This window comes from Nomascus leucogenys, chromosome 8 (genome assembly GCF_006542625.1).
Source record: "Nomascus leucogenys isolate Asia chromosome 8, Asia_NLE_v1, whole genome shotgun sequence".
Classification (NCBI taxonomy): Eukaryota; Metazoa; Chordata; class Mammalia; order Primates; family Hylobatidae; genus Nomascus; species Nomascus leucogenys.
Window position 1 is genome coordinate 106,054,345 of NC_044388.1, and position 20,242 is coordinate 106,074,586.

The 20,242-nt window shown below is 42.2% G+C and overlaps 1 protein-coding gene across 18 annotated transcripts in view; it reads right to left on the reverse strand.

The window, feature by feature from the left end:
* The window catches only part of FNBP1 (formin binding protein 1), a 160,819-nt gene that overhangs the window by 41,643 nt on the left and 98,934 nt on the right, over positions 1-20,242 (reverse strand). For all 18 annotated transcript variants that reach the window (XR_004031448.1, XM_030818024.1, XM_030818021.1 and 15 more), the window contains exon 7: positions 857-985. Coding sequence is in view for 17 of the 18 variants with exons in the window: in XM_030818024.1 (XP_030673884.1) it covers positions 857-985 (129 nt within the window). In the remaining variant the exon portion in view is untranslated. The remainder of the gene's footprint in view (positions 1-856; positions 986-20,242) is intronic.

Sequence of the window (20,242 nt, forward strand, 5' to 3'; positions counted from 1 at the left end):
AAGACTGACAAATAATTGGCTGCAGGTGCAAACTATGGAAATTTGCAAAGTTTATTGATTAATCTTGAGATTACATTTCATTCATATTGCTAGTCAATGCTTGATCTAGATGTTTTAAAAAATGATTTATCATGCCTATAATCCTAGCACTTTGGGAGGCCAAGGCTGGAGAACTGTTTGAGTCCAGGAATTTGAGACCATCCTGGGCAACACACCAAGACCCTATCTCTATAAAAAATTTAAAAATTAGCAGGGCATGGTGGTGCATGCTTGTAGTTCCATCTACTTAGGAAGCTGAAGTTGGAAGATCCCTTGATCCTTTGAGCCTAGGAGTTCAAAGCTGCAGTGGGTCGTGATTGTGCACTGCACTCCAGCCTGGGCAACAGAGTGAGACTGTCTCAAAAAAAAAAAAAAAAAAAAAAAAAGAGCCGGCCATGGTGGCTCAGGCCTGTAATCCCAGCACTTTGGGAGGCCGAGGTAGGCAGATCACCTGAGGTCAGGACTTCGAGACTAGCCTGGCCAACATGGTGAAACCCCATCTCTACTAAAAATACAAAAATTAGCCGGGCGCAGTGGTGAGTGCCTGTAGTCCCAGCTACTCGGGAGGCTGAGGCAGGAGAGTCACTTGAACCTAGGAGGCAGAGGTTGCAATGAGCCGAGACTGCACCATTGCACTCCAGCCTGGGCGATAAAGCTAGACTCCATCTCAAAAAAAAAAAAAAAAAAAAAATTTAGTGGAAATTTGGAATTATATAATGACTCAGAATACAAACCTAGCAATCACGATTCAGAAGTGTCATGTTTCTAAGGAAAGCAAAGCATAAAACATGAAGTCTGAGAGATGTTCAGGACTTACCTGGAAGATGTTGGGGATGTGAGTATGGTAATATTCATGCTGCTCATGGTTGAATTTCTGGAGAATGGATGAGTAATCTGCTTTGCTGTCCTCTGCCATTTGGTGACGTATTTGAGCTTGTTGTCGGGCCTTAGGGCAAAAACAAGAATAGTCCTACGTTTATACACCATAAATAAAAGCCTGGGTGCAATCAATAAAAGCCTAGAACTGCACACTGGGATGCCTAGGGGCCAGATTTACCTCAAATGTATTCCGCGGGTGCTTTTTAATGTTCCGAATTGAATTGACTTTAGGTAAGCAATGTGCACCCTAGTTTGTATAAAACTCCACCATTCCCTACTGCCTTAGCGTGGCGTGTACCTTCTAGTTTGACACACCATTCTATACTGTCTGCACTTGGGCCAATTTCCATTACTTGGATGACCCTTGTGGGAACCTCTGCTCATCTCATATACACATTTTTTTTTTTTTTTGAGGAGGGGATGAGAAATTCATACTTTTTTTTTTTTCTTTTTTTGAGATCAGATCTTGCTCTGTCACCCAGGCTGGAGTGCAGTGGCACGATCCTGGCTCACTGCAGCCTCAACCTCCTAGGTTCAAGCGATCCTCTTACCTCAGCCTCTCATGTAGCTGGGACTAAAGGCGTGCACCACCGTGCTCGGCTAATTTTTGTATTTTTTTTGTAGAAATGAGGTCTCACCACATTGCCCAGGCTAGTCTCGAACTCCTTGACTCAAGCAATCCACCCGCCTCAGCCTTCCAAAGTGCTGGGATTATAGGCATGAACCACGGCGCCTGACTGGGAAATCCATAAATTTTTAAACCCAATTCTCAATGGCGTTCATGAACTAAAAAGGCATATGAACCACTGACATAAGGAGACCTTTCTAAAGCTCTCTACCATGTTTATATTTAGTATATACGCTAAAGAGGGAATAAGTGTGGCACCTTCTTTATGCTTTTTATGTTTTTTGAGGAGTGCTATTTTATGTTTTACTGCATTGCTTTTCTCCTAAAAAATCAATAATTTACAAATTTGTTTCTAATTCATATTCTGATTAATCACATACCTAAAAAAGGGGCAACAATTGCTGACTAGTTGCAGAATCGATTTTAAAGTTCAAACAGGAATGTCTATAAACTCTAGTCATCCAGAAGTACAAGAGGTTATGCTGTTAATACCACCTTAGATTCATATAGCATTGTGGTATTATTTTGGTAAATATAATCTTGTGAATCTCTAACACGATTTGAGGTCCACACAAGGCAAAAAACTACCTCCTGCCAGATGAAGATAGGGTTTTCGGTCTTTAAGTGACCTGGCAAACTCATTGCATTGAGCCAAAAACACAACAGGAAATAGGCTGTCTTCCAACATCACCAGGGCAACTATTTGTTTGTTTGCTTGTTTTTGCTTTGTTTTATTAAACCAATGTTTCAGAAAATTAAGACCTGGCTGGGTGTGGTAGATCACGCCTGTAATCGCAGCTCTACAGAAGGCTCGGGTGGGCAGATTGCTTGAGCCAAGGAGATTTAGACCAGCCTGGGCAACATGGTGAGACCCCTCTCTCTATAAAAATTAGCTGGGCATGGTGGTATGTGCCTGTAGTTCCAGCTACTCAGGAGGCTGAGGCAGGAGGATCGCTTGAGCCTGGGAGGCTGAGGCTGCAGTGAGCTGTGATCACTACCACTGCATTCCAGCCTGGGCAACAGAACGAGACCCTTTGTCAAAAAATAATAATAATAAATAAATTGGCTGGGCGCGGTGGCTCACGCCTGTAATCCTAGCACTTTGGGAGGCTGAGGCGGGCGGATCACAAGATCAGGAGATCAAGACCATCCCGGCTAACATGGTGAAACCCCATCTCTACTAAAAAATACACAAAAAATTAGCCGGGCGTGGTGACGGGCGTCTGTAGTCCCAGCTACTCGGGAGGCTGAGGCAGGAGAATGACGTGAACCCAGGAGGCGGAGCTTGTAGTGAGCCAAGATCACGCCACTGTACTCCAGCCTGGGCGACAGAGCAAGACTCCATCTCAAAAAATAATAATAATAAAATAATAAATAAATAAATAAATAAATTAGTTGGGTGTGGTGATGTGTGCCGGTGGTCCCAGCTATTGGGAGGCTGAGGTGGGAGGACTGCTTGAGCTCAGGAGGTCGAGTATACAGTAAGCTGTGACTGCACCACTGCACTCCAGCCTGGGTAACAGTGCAAGACTGTTTCAAAAAACAAAACAAAACACCAAACAAACGAAGACAAAAACAAGAAAATTAAGACCTAATCATGAAAGAAAGAAAATCAGAAAGACAAGGAAAAGACAGACAGACAGAAAGGAAGAAAAGAGAGAAAGAAAGGGAAGAAAGAACGAAAGAGGCCGGGCACGGTGGCTCACGCCTGTAATCCCAGCACTTTGGGAGGCTGAGGCGGGCGGATGACGAGGTCAAGAGATTGAGACCATCCTGGCCAACATGGTGAAACCCCATCTCTACTAAAAATACAAAAATTAGATGGGCGTGGTGACAGGTGCCTGTAGTCCCAGCTACTCGGGAGGCTGAGGCAGGAGAATCGCTTGAACCCAGGAGCTGGAGGTTGCAGTGAGCCGAGATCGTGCTACTGCACTCCAGCCTGGGCGACAGAGCGAGACTCTCTCTCTCAAAAAAAAAAGAGAAAAAAAAGAACAGAGGTATGAAAGAGAAAAAAAGAGAGACAGAAAGAGAGAAAGAAAAGAAAGGAAGAAAAGAAACACATGGAAACATTCAAATGTCAACCCAAAGAGGAACGCTGAAGTAGTTGTTCCACTTTCTTCTTGATGGGAACATTTAGTATCGGCTTTTTTTTTCATGTCAATCTTCTTTTGGTTTCCTGCCTATGTGACTTGAAGGGTTAACCTGAATTTTACTTCACACATTTTACTCATACTCATCTGGTGAAAGCCTAAGGTAATTCACAGTTGCTTCCTTTATTTTCTTCCCTATTCACACGTGAACACTTCCCAAATGAAGGTAACAATATCAGTATTTCCAAACACATTTCCTTATTACTGAGGCTTTTTGAGTTTCTTAAGGCCTTTGGATCTCTCGGTGCCATTTTATCCTCTTTTCATCTACCCTCAGTTGATTTCAGCTGCCACATTCTTCCTCTTTGTTGGTGACCTGTTAACTCCCTTCCTGACCATATGCCTTGGCGTCTGCTTCTTCCCGTGTCCACTAGTAAATATATTAGTCTAGCCCCAAAATGTTAAGTACCCAGCTACCCTCAAAAATCCACCCCCTTCCAATACACAGTAGCCCTCCTCTGTTTAAATAATAGCTTTCCCACCTACATGCATTCCATCTGTTCCCCCAGCCAGTCCAGCACAAATGCCCTATTAACTCTTCAGCTGCTGAGTTTCATCATGTATCATTTCATTATGAATGTTTTAAAAAAATTCCCATTAGACCTCAAATTTCTAAAACAGTCTCTGTTTTATTCACAAGCCTTCCTCAGAAAGTCTCACAAAAATCCAGTGGGGGATTTCTTCATCTCTTCTGTAAAGAATAGCAAAAGCTCAGGAGGTAGTTTCCTCATTTATTTTGGAGATTCTATCTAAGTGAGTTTTTTAAATAACTTAAGTTCTCAAACAGGCATCACATCAGAATGCCATCATTATATATAATATGTATGCATGTATTTACATGCACACACACACACACACACACACACATCCCATGAGAGCAGATGAAAGCTTCCTGACAATAAATCCACTCACGCCAATATTTTAGAATATTTTACCCAAGCAGAATATGTTACTCATGAAAGCTGGTGCCAGAGGTACCCCACCCAGCACCATTTGGTTGGAAGTGGCTGTGATCCTCTTCCTGTAGCTCCAAAGAATCCCTAATCATGTTTTAGCTTTAGCTGCATAATTCCTTCTGTAAGCATATTACCTCCTAATAGATTCATGATGCCCTTTGCCCTGTTTCTATGCAGTAATCCTGAAAACATAACAAGGGCCCTAGACGTGAACTGTGGAAGATGCTGAATAATGACCGACATGTCTACAGTCCACCCTAGAAAGTAAGCTGTGTATAAGAAAATAAATCAAAGTATATTTTAGAGGGTCTGCCTTTTATGTTAAAGGAGCACTGTCTCTCCAGTTTTTCTTCCATGCAAAAGCTTGGACATACGATTGCAAAGGACTATCTATTTCTACAGTCTCGCTCACTCTCACTGACTACAAGGATAGGGAAACCTTCAAAAACAGCAAAATACTGTGATGCATCAGATTCTCCAAAGCCGCAGCAAAAAGACAGGATTGTCTTTTTCTCAGCCCCTGCATCCAGCTGCTTTGAATTAATATCCACTTCTGAAACTCTGGCCTAGGAATGCACCATTGTTCTAACCAAATTTCACTATGGAAAATCTATTTCTGTTTAGCAAACTGTTTATTTGACAATGGAATTTAAGAGTCTTTCTCTAAAACTAGTGTTGAATCAATTACTCATTATGACAAAAATACCTTTAAAATATCTTGTAAAGTATTTTTGAGAACTTATTTGGGATAACAGTTAACGGTATTTTGGAGACTATCTCCTAATGTCTAAGACTAAATGGAGCTAATAAGCATCATGACTTCTCATCTCTTTTTAAAAGTCAGTCTAAAAATAGCAACTATTACCTCAAAGAGATAGCGTTTCCATTCTAAACCAGACCATAGCTATTCTTTCAATTAAATTAAATTTCCCATTCTGAGAATAAAGACACTGCATCTTACAGCAACATTACTACAGGGCAGAAAGATGTACAGAGAGTTGGCTTGTTTTACTTCCAATGAGTCAGTGTCACAGAATTTCGAGATAATATTCTAAAAAGTCCAGAATAACCCCCGCTGCCTAGGCTGGGTCACAGACGTCTTAGAATCAGATCTACACGACTTCCGTTGTCCAACAGGAAGACAGAATTTAAACTTGAGAATTTTTTGACAAACCCTTGGGAATCTCCCTCAAATAAATCCAAACAGGCCTGAGGATGTATGGCTTATACATGATTTCACTTCTTGGTAATTTTTTTTTTTTTTTTTTTTGGAGACAGAGTCTCTGTCGCCCAGGCTGGAGTGCAGTGGCACAATCTTGGCTCACTGCCACCTCTGCCTCCCGGGTTCAAGCATTTTCCTGCCTCAGCCTCCTGAGTATCTGGGATTACAGGCACCCGCCACCACGCCCGGCTAATTTTTGTATTCTTAGTAGAAACAGGGTTTCACCATGTTGGCCAGGCTGGTCTCGAACTCTTGACCTCAAGTGATCTGCCTGCCTCGGCCTGCGTTAGCCTCCCAAAGTGTTGGGATTACAAATGTGAGCCACCACACCCGGCCCACTTCTTGGTAATTCTTAACATAGTCCATTCTCAACATCATTATGGAACTAAGCCATACTGCCTAAAAGGTCAGAGTTGCAGTTTCTAAATAAAGAAAACAATATTTTAGAAACTGAACTGTAGCCCAATATTTTGAAATCCTAATGGGTTTAAAGACAAAAATACCATCATCCATTCAGTTAGCTAAATTTAGATTATTAACATGGCCTAAATGTGTGGCTATTTCCTGTTTAGCTCTTTTTTTTTTTTTTTTTTTTAAGACAGGGTCTCCCTCTGTTACCCAGACTGCAGTGCAGTGGCACCATCATAGCTCACTGCAGCCTCAAACTCCTGGGCTCAGGCGACCCTTCCACCTGAGCCTCCCCAAGTGCTGGGATTATAGGCATGATGAGGCACCATGCCAGGTCTGTTTAACTCAATATTACTTTTTCCTTAATATTTCAAAATATTAAGGAGAATAACACTCTTGGCAGTGTCTCAATTGTCATAAGCAGAGAATACAAGTGTACTAAGAAACTTGCTCATTTCACATGAGGCATGTGGTATAACCGAGTTACAACCTTGCATCTTACCAAGTTATACTCTTGCATCATCATTTTTCTTTTCTTTTCTTTTTCTATTGAGACAGAGTCTCACTCTGTCGCCCAGGCTGGAGTGCAGTGGCACGATCTCAGTTCACTGCAACCTCTGCCTCCCAGCCTCAAGTGATTCTCCTGCCTCAACCTCCTGAGTAGCTGGGACTACAGGTGCCTGCCACCACGGCCAGCTAATTTTTTGTATTTTTAGTAGAGATGGGGTTTCACCTTGTTAGCCAGGATGGTCTCGATCTCCTGACCTCGTGATCCGCCTGTCTTGGTCTCCCAAAGTGCTAGGATTACAGGCGTGAGCCACCGCGCCCGGCCCTCTTGCATCATTTTTCAAGGTTGCCTATGGCTTTTGACCTTTTAACTAGATGAGCAAATACAGACTGGTTCTATTTATACATTGATCGAATGAATAAATAAAGAGACTTACTAAGTTTTTAACATGGCCCCAGATCTCTGTTTTATACATTGCTTTCCTTAAATGATAAACTATAGGTTGGTGCAAAAGTAATTGCAGTTTTTGTCATTTGAATGGAAGGGCAAAAATCACAATTAGTTTTGCAGCAACCTGATACTTAAAGCAGCAGTGTCCAGAGCTTTTGGAAAGCCGCTTTTCCTTTGTTGAAAGGATATAACAAATTATAAATGCCCATCTTTTGTCACCAAAAGTTTGGGGAAAACCATGTGGAATATTTTACAGTACCGCTGGTGGCCCAAACAACAGTCAATGTTTTTTGGAACAGCTGCATCTTTAGTATTTAATGTCATTGTTATCACAAGAAGAGACCAATTATATGTTAGGCTGGATGGAAATGGGGGCTCAATCTAGATTTTATTCCCTTTCCTCTAAGAATGTACTCTTTTGCCCACAGACAGGATGCCTGTAATCATTATTCAGTGAGCAGCAACCCGCAGCAGCTCCTCCTGACTGGCAGATGGGCCTGGCGGCCACCCAGAGGCTGGGGACACAGCAAGAATCCAGCACAGCACTGATCCTGATTCCCTCCTCCCCAAACTACCTGAGCCATGGACCTCATTTGGTGGACAAAATTAAACTTGCCATTTTCACAACCTGTGTTATCTGGCCACCTATTGTTCTTTTTTTTTCCTGCTTAAAAAAAAGTTTGCTGTAGATAATTCAAACTTACAGAATTGTATGGTTTAAGAAATAAAAGTTTCTGCACATTCCAGCTCCTGATAACCACTAGAGGATCGTGACTTTCAGACGCGGCCAGGTAAATGAGACTAAGCACTGGTATTTTCACAGCACACAAATGAGGTAGAGGCCACTGGATATTATTTTCTATTTCTAGGTATTTTTGAGAACAGAAAAAATAGCAACCTGTTGGAAATCCCTGAAAATCCTATTCGTATTTCTCTAGGATTTGTCAAGGGTTAGGAATAAAACTAATGGCCAGGTGTGGTGGCTCTCGCCTGTAATCTCAACACTTTGGGAGGCTGAGGCAGGTGGATCACCTGAGGTCAAGAGTTCGAGACCAGCCTGGCCAACATGGTGAAACCCTGTCTCTAGTAAAAATACAAAAATTAGCCAGGCATGGTGGCACGTGTCTATAGTCCCAGCTACTTGGGAGGCTGAGGCAGGAGAATTGCTTGAACCCGGGAGCAGAGGCTGCAGTGAGCCAAGATCGCGCCACTGCACTCCAGCCTGGGGGACAGAGTAAGACTCTGTCTCAAGGAAAAAAAAAAGAAAAAGGAATCAAACGAATTTTACTCTAGTCTTTGACCCAAAAATTCTGCTTCTGAAAATTTATCCTAATGATATAATAACAAGATATCCAACAGTGCTGTTTATAATAGCCAATAATTTAAAATAATTTGAAACAAACAAATTATTGGTTAAATACTATGTCACACTGTCGATGAGCTATGTATATCCTGTTTTAACAACGTAAAGCCATATTTAATAAGATAAAGTAAATGTATATATAACTTTTAAGAATTTTTAAAGTTGGCCAGGTGCAGTGGTTCACGCCTGTAATCCCAGCACTTTGGGAGGCTGAGGCGGGCGGGTCATGAGGCCAGGAGTTCAAGACCAACCTGGCCAACATGTGAAACCCCATCTCTACTAAAAATACAAAAATTAGCTGGGTGTGGTGGCACGTGCCTGTAATCCCAGCTACTCGGGAGGCTGAGGCACGAGAATCGCTTGAACCCAGGAGTTAGAGGTTGCAGTGAGCCAAGATACGCCACTGTACTTCAGCCTGGTGACAGCGAGACTCCGTCTCAAAAAAAAAAACCAAAAAAACAAAAAACAAAAATTAGTCGAGTGTGATGGTGCGTGCCTGTAGTCCCTGCTCCTAGGAGGCTGAGGCAGGAGAATCACTTAAACCTGGGAGGCAGAAGTTGCACTGAGCCGAGACTGCGCCACTGCACTCCAGCCTGGGCAACAGAGTGAGACTCTGTCTCAAAAAAATAAATAAATTAATTAATTTTTTAAAAAAAGCTCTGCAAAGCTAATGGAGTAGAAGGGACACTAACGAAGAGATGAAAAAGCTCTTTGTCCAGAGCAAAGTTGTTGGATGATGAATGGCATTGTTTAAATTTCCCAGCAAACTGTTGTATCTAGAATATATTTTCAATTTCAAGACTAAGAATGCATTTAAAAATTCCTTTTCAGATAGAGTGCTGTGAGTTTTTGTTGGAGACTTCCAGGCCAGGAGCTTGCCAAAACAATGAGTCTGTCTTTGATAAATTATAAGGGCAGCTAGAATACAAAACAGAGAAAAACTTCAAAATAAGTTAACCAAAGAAATATGCTTGAACTATTCCAGCAATTTCCTGACTTTTTTTTTTTTTTTGAAAACAGTCTTACAACTTTCTAGCTCCAGTATTGTAGGTGGAGGGCCACTGAAATAGAAGGAGAGAATGCAGAAAGATAGCCAGTGAGACCAGCATCTCAATCCCACATGGCCCATTCACTTGCTAAACGGTTTTAAGAAAAGGTCTTCTGTTTCCCTATGCTCTGGTTGCCTTATTTGAAATATCTGTTTACTCAAGGTGAGTGACAATTTCTGCTAAAGGAGAAGAGGCCAATGCTGATATTTCTCATCATGATGTTGGCAAGCCTCCAAGGGAGGCTGGTAGAAATTCAGCACGAGCTTGGAGATCCTGCTAAGATGGAAATGATGGTTTCCAAGACTTGGCCCCTCTTTCCCCCCGGTTTCTCATGCATGGTCATTGGCAAGAGACTTGAGTTTTTCATTATGGTAGGTTTGAAATTGATTATTATTACTTTTGAGACAGAGTATGGCTCTTGCCGCCCAAGCTGCAGTACAGTGGCATGATCTTGGCTCACTGCAACCTCCACCTCCCAGGTTCAAGCGATTCTCCTGTCTCAGTCTCCCAAGTAGCTGGGTGCGGTGGCTCACGCCTTAATCCCAGCACTTTGGGAGGCCGAGGTGGGCGGATCACCTGAGGTCAGGAGTTCGAGACGAGCCTGACCAATATGATGAAACCCCGTCTCTACTAAAAATACAAAAATCAGCCGGGCATGGTGGCATGTGCCTGTAATCCCAGCTACTTGGGAGGCTGAGGCAGGAGAATCACTTGAACCCGGGAGGCAGAGGCTGCAGTGAGCTGAGACTGCACCACTGCACTCCAGCCTGGGCAACAAGAGCAAGCCTCCGTCTCAAAAAAAAAAAAAAAAAATCTTGCATATGTTATCACATGTTATTCAGTAATATACTGTCAACGAAGTAAATATGTAAGACTACAAGCCCTTCCTGCACTAACCTCAATGTTAGTTTTGTCTTCTTTCTTTTGGACGGGGAATAACAAGAGAAACTTCTCGTGACCACAAAAGACCAGGAAGCTTATGTAGGTCTCAAGCTGTGGAGTGGGGGAAGAGTGTCTTCTAAAATACAAAAGCTTCAGCCTGTGCTAGTACAGATGGTACAAGATTCCCCAAGCCAAGAAATTAACATAAAAATTAGTTCCAGGTTGTCTGGCAGAAACACCATAAAACCTCACTGGGGGATACTTCTACAATCCTGTTTTTATAAGATTCCCAGAGAAAAAACAATCTCTGTCAAAGTTATGCTCCTACAAAAAAAGGTAGTAATAATATAAATGCACAGGGAAATAAATCACCATGAGAGCTGATGCAATAGTAAGAAAAATGAGAACCTGAGCTAAAAGAACAATGTGAAAGAAAATATAAGAACAACAGGCCAGGCACAGCGGCTCACACCTGTAATCCCAGCACTAGAGGAGGCTGACGTGGGAGGATCACTTGAGGCCAGGAGTTCGAGACCAGCCTAGGTAACATAGTGAAACCCCATTTCTACAAAAAAATTAAAAATAAGCAGGGCATAGTGGTGTACAGCTGTAGTCCTAGCTACTCCAGAGGTTGAGGTGGGAGGATCACTTGAGCCTGGGAGTTCGAGGCTACAGTGAGCTATGACTGTCCCACTGTACTTCAGCCTGGGCTTAGGTGACAGAATAAGACCCTCTCTCAAAAACAACAGCAACACAACGACAACAACAATGACAAGAAAACAACATTTTGAAGGATTAAGTAAAAGATGCAACAGGAATCATAAGAAAATAATAAGATGCTCTAAATATAGATCAGATATATCTTCAAAAGAATAAAACGGAACTTCTAGAAATAAAAAAAATAGTCATTGAAATTTTAAAATTCAATAGATGAGTTAAATAGAATAATTTGAAGAGACTTCATGAAGTAGCTGACAAAGTTACACCATATATAATATATAGGAAATGAAATCTATGAAAAAGAAGTTATCAGGCATGGGGAACAGAATGAGAAATTTCACACACATCTAATATGAATCCCAAAACCAACAATATTAATAACAACATAATATAGGAAGAGTTAATACTGGAGAGTTTTCATATATATATATGTATACATATATATATATATATTTTTAGATGGAGTCTCACTCTGTCACCCAGGCTAGACCGCAGTGGCACAATCTCGGCTCACTGCAACCTCTGCCTCCTGAGTTTAAGTGATTCTCCTGCCTCAGCCTCCTGAGTAGCTGGGACTACAGGTGCACACCACCACACCCAGCTAATTTTTGTATTTTTAGTAGAGACGGGATTTCCCCATGTTGGCCAGGATGGTCTCAATCTCTTGACCTCGTGATCTGCCCACCTCGGCCTCCCAAAGTGCTGGGATTACAGGCGTGAGCCACCACACTGAGTTTTCATATATTTATGAAAGGAACAAATAATCTAGGAACCCCAAACAGAATAAATTAAAAGTAAAAAGTCTGTGCTTTGAAACATCATATTGATGCCATGGAATACCAAAGGGAAATACAAGGTCTTCACAACTACAGGAGAAAGTAAAATATCTACAAAGAAATGCTATTAAATAGAATGCCAAGGCTGGGTGTGGTGGCTCATGCCTGTAATCCCTGCACTTTGGGAGGCTGAGGTGGGTGGATCACCTGAGGTCAGAAGTTCAAGACCAGTCTGGCAAACATGGTGAAACCCCGCTTCTACTAAAAATACAAAAATTAGCTGTGCATGGTGGCCCACGCCTGTAATCCCGGCTACTTGGGAGGCTGAGGCAGGAGAATCACTTGAACATGGGAGGTGGAGGCTGCAGTGAGCCAAGATTGCGTCATTGTACTCCAGCCTGGGCAACAGAGCGAGATTCCGTCTTAAAAAAAAATAAAAAGAAATGCTATTAAATAGAATGTCAGATTCCCAAGAAGAACAATTGACAATGATAGACAATGAAATTACATTTTCTTTTTTATTGAGACAGAGTCTCACTCTGTTAACCAGGATGGAGTACAGTGTTATAATCACAGCCCAATGCAGCCTCAACTTCCCAGGCTCAAGCAATGATCCTGCCTCAGCCTCCTGAGTAGATGGGATGACAGGCACACACCAGCCTGCCCAGGTGACTTTTCATTTTTTGTAGAGACAAGGTCTTCCTATGATGCCCAGCCTGGTCTCGAACTCCTGGGCTCAAGTGATCCTTCCACCCTGGCCTCCCAAAGTGTTGGAATTACAGGCATAAGCCACCACACCTTGCCTGAATGATATTTTTTAAAAGTTTAGGCTGGGCATAGTGGCTCACACCTGTAATCCCAACACTTTGGTAGGCCGAGGCGGGTGGATCACATGAGGTCAGGAGTTCAAGACCCCCCTGGCTGACGTGGCAAAACCCCATCTCTACTAAAAATACAAAAATTAGTCAGGTGTGGTGGCAGGCACCTGTATCCCAGCTACTTGGGAGGCTGAGGCAGGAGAATCGCTTGAACCTGGGAGGCGGAGGTTGTAGTGAGCTAATATCACGCCACTGCACTCCAGCCTGGGAGACAGTGAGACTCTGTCTCCAAAAAAAAAAAACCAAAACTAAAACAAACAAACAAAATGTTTAGAGAAAATAATTGTCAACCTAGAATTCTGTATCTAGCTAAACTATCACATTAGAGTGAGGACAAAAATAAAGACATTTCAAACAAATAAAGAAAATTTCAGTCACAAACTCTCATAGAAAAAAATTAAAACAACCCATCTTCCAGGAAGAAGGAAATTTAACTCCAAAAGGAGTGACATGGAAGACGTGACAACACTTGGTCTGCATTATCACACGGCTACAGATGTGTAGATGGATGGTGAATAATGGCCGCCCCCTTTACATGTGACTTGGGCTTCCTAGGCCAGTACAGCCCCCACCTCTCCTTATTGGGTCCTGATACTGAGGCCCTGTGCTAATAGCTATTTGTCATCTTACCTCAACCCACCAGTTTTACACGTCTATAATCTGCCTAGTTCTGTAGGAAAAAGTGGTGGCTAAGAGTAAGGAGCTTATTTAATACAATCCAGTAGTAAAGCTGAATGGTAAACTGGCAACAACACTGAACTTGAAGCACAGAAACATGCTTCAGTCTTGGCTGTACCTTATCCAGCAGGGCCACTTTAGGCTAATGGTAATTTCACATTTTATAGGTTCACCCCATTTATCTATAAAGGAATAAAGGAAACATGGAGAGGACTAAAAGCCCTTTGGAAAATATAAAACACTTTCCAGTGTAGGTTTTTTGAGGAGTAAGTTCAATAGCATTTTATCGGGGTCACATTCATCCTGCCATTTGGCTTTTTTCTTTCTTTCTTTTTTTTTCTGAGATTGGTGGGCGGGGGGAGGGGTCTCACTATGTTGCCCAGGCTGGTCTCGAACTCCTGGGCTCAAGCAATCCTCCTGCCTTGGCCTCCCAAAATGCTAGGATTATAGGCAAGAGCCACTGTATCTGGCCCATTTGGCTTTAAGTATCTTTCACAAATTGTTCTCATCTTACTCCTCCAGCTAGGTCACAGAGTCCCCTGTCCTGGCAGGCAGGTCAACATTGGCAACATGCTCCCTCAGTGCCCCGGATGAAGTTGTCTCTACCTCAGTGGTGCTCTCTCTTTTCCGTTTCTACATATCCTTCAGGTTCGGGTCCTGATTCTGCTTTCAGGCCTGTCCCAACAACATACAGTCTGCACAGACCTTCTTCAGATGCAGAATGCAGGAGCAACTGTTGAGCTCCTAGTGTTTTGCTGATGAAAGGACCAGGTGATTTCATATATAATGGACCTCACTGATAGTTTTTATAATTTTTTTTCCTTTATCTCACTGGCAAGTATGTAGAGCAATCATTAATTGCTTTTTTTTTTTTTTTGAGATGGACTTTTGCTCTTGTTGCCCAGGGTGGAGTGCAGTGGCGCGATCTCGGCTCACTGCAACCTCCGCCTCCCAGCTTCAAGCGATTCTCCTGCCTCAGCCTCCCAAGTAGCTGGGATTACAGGTGTGCACCACCATGCCCAGCTAATTTTTGTATTTTCAGTAGAGATGGGGTTTCGCCATGTCGGCCAGGCTGATCTCGAACTCCTGACCTCAAATGATCTGCCCACCTTGGCATCCTAAAGTGCTGGGATTACAGGCGTGAGCCACTGCACCCGGCCTAATTGCTTTTAAACTGCTATCGTTCTGATGATCTTCACACAATTTGGCATGCTACATATCATACTCTACCTTATTCCCCAACTGACTCAAGTTTTCCTTCTCTCTCCATCTCATGCTTCTCTCATCCATCTCTCTCCAGTCTGCTAACTGGGGACCTCATGAAAGGTATCTATTATAGTCCTATTGGTGTTTCACTTTTTGTCCAACAAATATTCTTGCTGAATGTCTAGATGCCCAGAATGCCTAGAATTTAAAAGTATGGCCGGGCGTGGTAGCTCATGCCTGTAATCCCAGCACTTTGGGAGGCCGAGGCAGGAGGATCACGAGGTCAAGAGATTGAGACCATCCAGGCCAACATGGAGAAACCCCATCTCTACTAAAAATACAAAAATTAGCTGGGCGTGGTGGTGGGTACCTTTAGTCCCAGCTACTTGGGAGGCTGAGGCAGAATTGCTTGAACCCGGGAGGCGGAGGTTGCAGTAAGCCGAGATCGTGCCCCTGCACTCCAGCCTGGCAACAGAGCGAGACTCTGTCTCAAAAAAAAAAAAAAAAAAAAGTAGATTAAAGGGTAAGAGGTGAGGAGGAAGGAGGCAGAAGTAATGCAAGGAGAAGGACACAGGCAAAATAGAGATGGCAATAACAGTGTCAGCTAATTAATTGCAGTTTAAAAATAGGCCGCTACGCATACATCACACCCACTGAAACCTCACACCCAGCCCTTGAGGTGCATAATCGCATCCTTACTTACAGAATAGGAACCAGAGATGAAGTAAGTTGCCACATGTCATGCCATTTGTAAGCGATAGAAAACAAGATTTGAACCCACTTCCACGTAATACAAAGATCAGGAACAAGCTCTTAGCCATGGGCTAGGCCATTTACTATCATTGAAAATTAAAATACCTTATTAAATGACTTACCATACAAAAGCCTTTAGAACAGTTCAGGCCACATACTAAGTGCCAAGTGTTGAAGCTAAACACACACACACACATAAATAAATACATATATATTCAGGGAATTCATTTCTTCATTTCTATCTTCAGATCTAGGGTATGAGAATGATGCTGCTCTATTGCTATTTTGCACATTAACTTACAGGCTTGTTAATAATTATACTTTTAGGAGTAAATATAAACTCCATAGACATAAAAAAGAGAATAACAAACATGTCTTTTCTAGAATCTTTGATCTGAACATCGATCCACTTATAAAAGAACAGTTATAGCAACAATATCCATTTTTGGTAATACTTATAATAAAATTCTGTATACTTCTCTCTTGTTTGCAATAAAAAGCATTTGAAACTTTTTTAGGCCTAAAAAGATTAAGCTGCAGTTGCAAAATTTATTTCCTGCATTTATACTAACCACTTCCTCTTAAAAAAAAAATGTTCTCTAAATTGTTACAGTGAACAATTCCTTCAGATGACTAGAGTCAGACATTTTAGAAGAAACAGAAACGTGGGGAAGGCACTGAAGATATTAACATGTTCAATAAAGATGTCAACCTAGTACTACAGCAATGGTAACCAATATATTCAACAGTACAATTCCTTATACGTACAATAACTAAAGTGGTCATCGTGCTACAGACTGTTTCCCCAAATGGTAAAAAAATTTAACACTCTGCTACGCGGCTGGCTTCACTTAGAATGGAGCCAACTCCATCCTGTTGGCTTCACAGAGTTGGCAACACTGATTCCAACTGAAGAAAACCTAAACTACTAAATTTTGTTTACTTGAGATAATTATCAAACTGATCATTTAAAGTAAACTCCTTCATTCTTGCTTAAAATTGACATAGATTCCTTTCTATAATTTTCTTTTTCTCTTTAAAATATTCTATTATAGAATATATGACACATTAAAAATTACATGTGGCTGGGCACGGTGGCTCACACCTGTAATCCCAGCACTGTGGGAGGCCAAGGCAGGCGGATCACTTGAGCCCAGAAGTTGGAGACCACCGTGGGCAATGTGGTGAAAGCCTCTCTCTACTAAAAATACAACAAATTAGCCGGGTGTGGTGGCGTACGCCTGTAGTCCCAGCTACTCAAGAGGCTGAGGCACGAGAATCACTTGAACCTAGGAGGTGGAAGTTGCAGTGAGCTGAGACGGCGCCACTGCACTCCAGCCTGAGCGACAGAGCGATACTCTGTTTAAAAAAAAAAAAAAAAAAAACATAAATGAAATTTTATTTTTTACTGTTTACATCACAGAATTCTACTTTAATTCATAAATGAGTCAGGATTTCCTATTCTGCTTCACAACAGGGACATCTATATGTAGAATTAAAAAGTTGATCACATTTAAAGCCAAATACTTCAAGAAGTCTGTATACAAAAAATGGAATGCAAACTCCCAAAGAAACTGATACACTGTTCAGTGCTCATGGTCAGGATTTTAACTTAAGTTTTAAAGCATTTCCTCAAATCGGGTTATATAATAAAAACTCCTAATAATAAAAACTCCTAATTAGTCAGAAATAAGGAAACCTCTCGCACTGTATAGAGAGCTCTTCTGGCCATCCAGTACTCAGAATTAATTGCAATGAGTTAGAATGAAGAGGCACCGTTAACTTTTGGTGGAAAACATCGGCTCATAAATTGAGACTCTAGCAGAAAAAGAACCATACCAATTAAATGAAACTAGACCGATAAGAAAAGGAAGAAATTATTACTGGCGTTTAAAAAACATAACTTGAACTTAACTAACAATTTCTGCGGCTGTTTGTAACCACTAACTGCAGATTCCATTAGACAATATCCTATTTTGCATTTAGAAATTATGTAAGAGCCAACAGTCACAAGGCAAGGGAGAATTAGAGAAAGGGAATTATTCATTGCCTGACATGGATGAACTCAGTTTAATGCATGCATTTAGAAAACACTGTTCTCTCTGTTCAGAAATATTAGTTCACATTCCACTCATTTTGATAACCTTTTCCTTTTTCATCCCAGTACCACACTAAACCCATTGCTGCACTATTGGAACACAAAGATTAGGTGTAGCCTCTCATCCAAGTTTGTATAGCATGGTGTTATTTCAAAGCAGAGTGACAGACAAACCGTGATTTTAAAGTCTTTGTCACCAGAATGCCATTCAAGAGTTGTTTGGGTGGGCAAGTGGGAAAATTCACAATACAGTAAACCAAACATTAGAAAGAAAACAGGCTGGGTGTGGTGGCTCATGCCTGTAATCTCAGCACTTTAGGAGGCTGAGGTGGGCGGATCACCTGAGGTCAGGAGATTGAGACCAGCCTGACCAACATGGTGAAATCCTGTCTCTACTAAAATACAAAAATTAGCCGGGTGTGGTGGCAGGTGCCTGTAATCTTAGCTACTTGGGAGGCTGAGGTAGGAGAATTGCTTGAACCCAGGAGGCAGAGGTTGCAGTGAGCAGAGATCGTGCCATTGCACTCCGGCCTGGGCAACAAGAGTAACACTCTGTCTCAAAAAAAAGAAAAAGAAAAAAAAGAAAAAACAAAAGGCAAGTTCCTCAGAGTCAAGGATTGTGTGATTATGTGCTGGTATCTATACCCGCATACCTTGCCAGCAGATAGTCAGTGAACAACGGGCAAGGGAGCAAGGGAATGAATGGATACATGTGAATACTTCACGACTTAGGAATTCCACCAATGAGTTACTCCTTTTTTTTTTGAGGCGGAATTTTGCTCTTGTTGCCCAGGCTGGAGTAAAATGGCGCAATCTCAGCTCACTGCAACCTCTGCCTCCCGGGTTCAAGCGATTCTCCCGCCTCAGCCTCCCGAGTAGATGACATTACAGGCATGCGCCACCACACCCGGCTAATTTTGTATTTTTAGTAGAGACAGGGTTTCTCCATGTTGGTCAGGCTGGTCTCGAACTCCCAACCTCAGGTAATCTGAGTGCCTCAGCCTCCCAAAGTGCTGGGATTTCAGGGGTGAGCCACTGCGCCTGGCTGAGTTACATTTTTTAAAAGATGAGAATAAGATCATGAAGTCATAATTCTACTAGAATTCCCTTAAATTTAAAAAAAAAAAGGGGGGGGGCTAGGTATGGTGGCTCACACCTATAATCTCAGTGCTTTGTGAAGCTGAGGCAGGAGTATCACTTGAGGCTAGGAGTTCAAGACCAGCCTGGGAACACATACGGAGATCCCGTCTCTATGTCTCTATGCTGTGCATGGTGGCATGCCCCTGTGGTCCCAGCTACTTGGGAGGCTGAGGCAGGAGGATCACTTGAATCCACGAGGTTGATCACACTACTGTACTCCAGCCTGAGCAACAAAGTGAGAGACCCTGTCTCAACAAACAAACAAACAGACAAAATACCTGTTTTATTTAATTTATTTGTCTGTGCTATTGCTCATACAAAACACCTATTTTGGGTTTTTTTTGTTCGTTTTTTTTTTTTTTGAGATGGACTTTTGCTCTGTCCCCCAGGCTGGAGTGCAGTGGCGTGATCTCGGCTCACTGCAACCTCCCCGTCCCAGGTTCAAGCGACTCTTCTGCCTCCGCCTCCTGAGTAAGTGGGATTGCAGGCATGAGCCACCACATTCAGCTCATTTTTTGTATTTTCGTTATTTTTTTTTTTCAAGACGGAGTTTTGCTCTTGTCCCCCAGGCTGGAGTGCAATGGCATGATCTTAGCTCACTGCAACCTCCACCTCCTGGGTTCAAGCGATTCTCCTGCCTTAGCCTCCCGAATAGCTGGGATTACAGGCACATGCCACCATGCCTGGCTAATTTTTGTATTTTTAGTAGAGATGGGGTTTCACCATTTGGCCAGCTGGTCTTGAACTCCTGACCTCAAGTGATCCGCCCGCCTCAGCCTCTCAAAGTGCTGGGATTACAGGCGTGAGTCACTGTGCCTGGCCCCAAACAGCTGTTTTGAAGGGGTTCAGAAGGATATACCTCAAGGGGTTAAGAGTAATTACCTCTGAGAAGAATGGCAAAGAATACTTTATCTCGGTGTTTTAATTAATTTTTTTTTACAAGAGTAAGATGCACATGGTATAATTTTCCCATGTTCCTTTGCAGTTTCCCTCTCAATATCCCAAAACAGAGAGTAAGGCTGTCTAGTCCACCTCGTCGAAAGGGCAGCAGGGGAGCCTGTTTCACCTTCAACTGAAACACAGGGGTCATGAGCTGCAAGATGACCTACCCAACATATACTGCTTCTTTTACAAACCCAGATTAACTAATTTCAAATCACTCGAGCTCATTCAAAGCCTTCAAGTTCAAAACTCTATGACGGCTGCAAAATGTCAAAGAAGAAAAAGAGACTGCATGGTTCCTTGAGTTTTCCCTGCCAATAAAAATTGTTCAATTAAGCTGATTTCCTCTTTTCATTTTTCCTCTAAGGAACATGGCATCCTCATGGCATCCAAATCTGCACTCTTGCTCAGAGATAAAAACGGCTAGCTTTTTCTTATATCTACTTCATACTGTAAACTTACTTTTAATTAAACTGGGTACCTTAAGGATGACACATACCCTCTTATAAGGGAACTA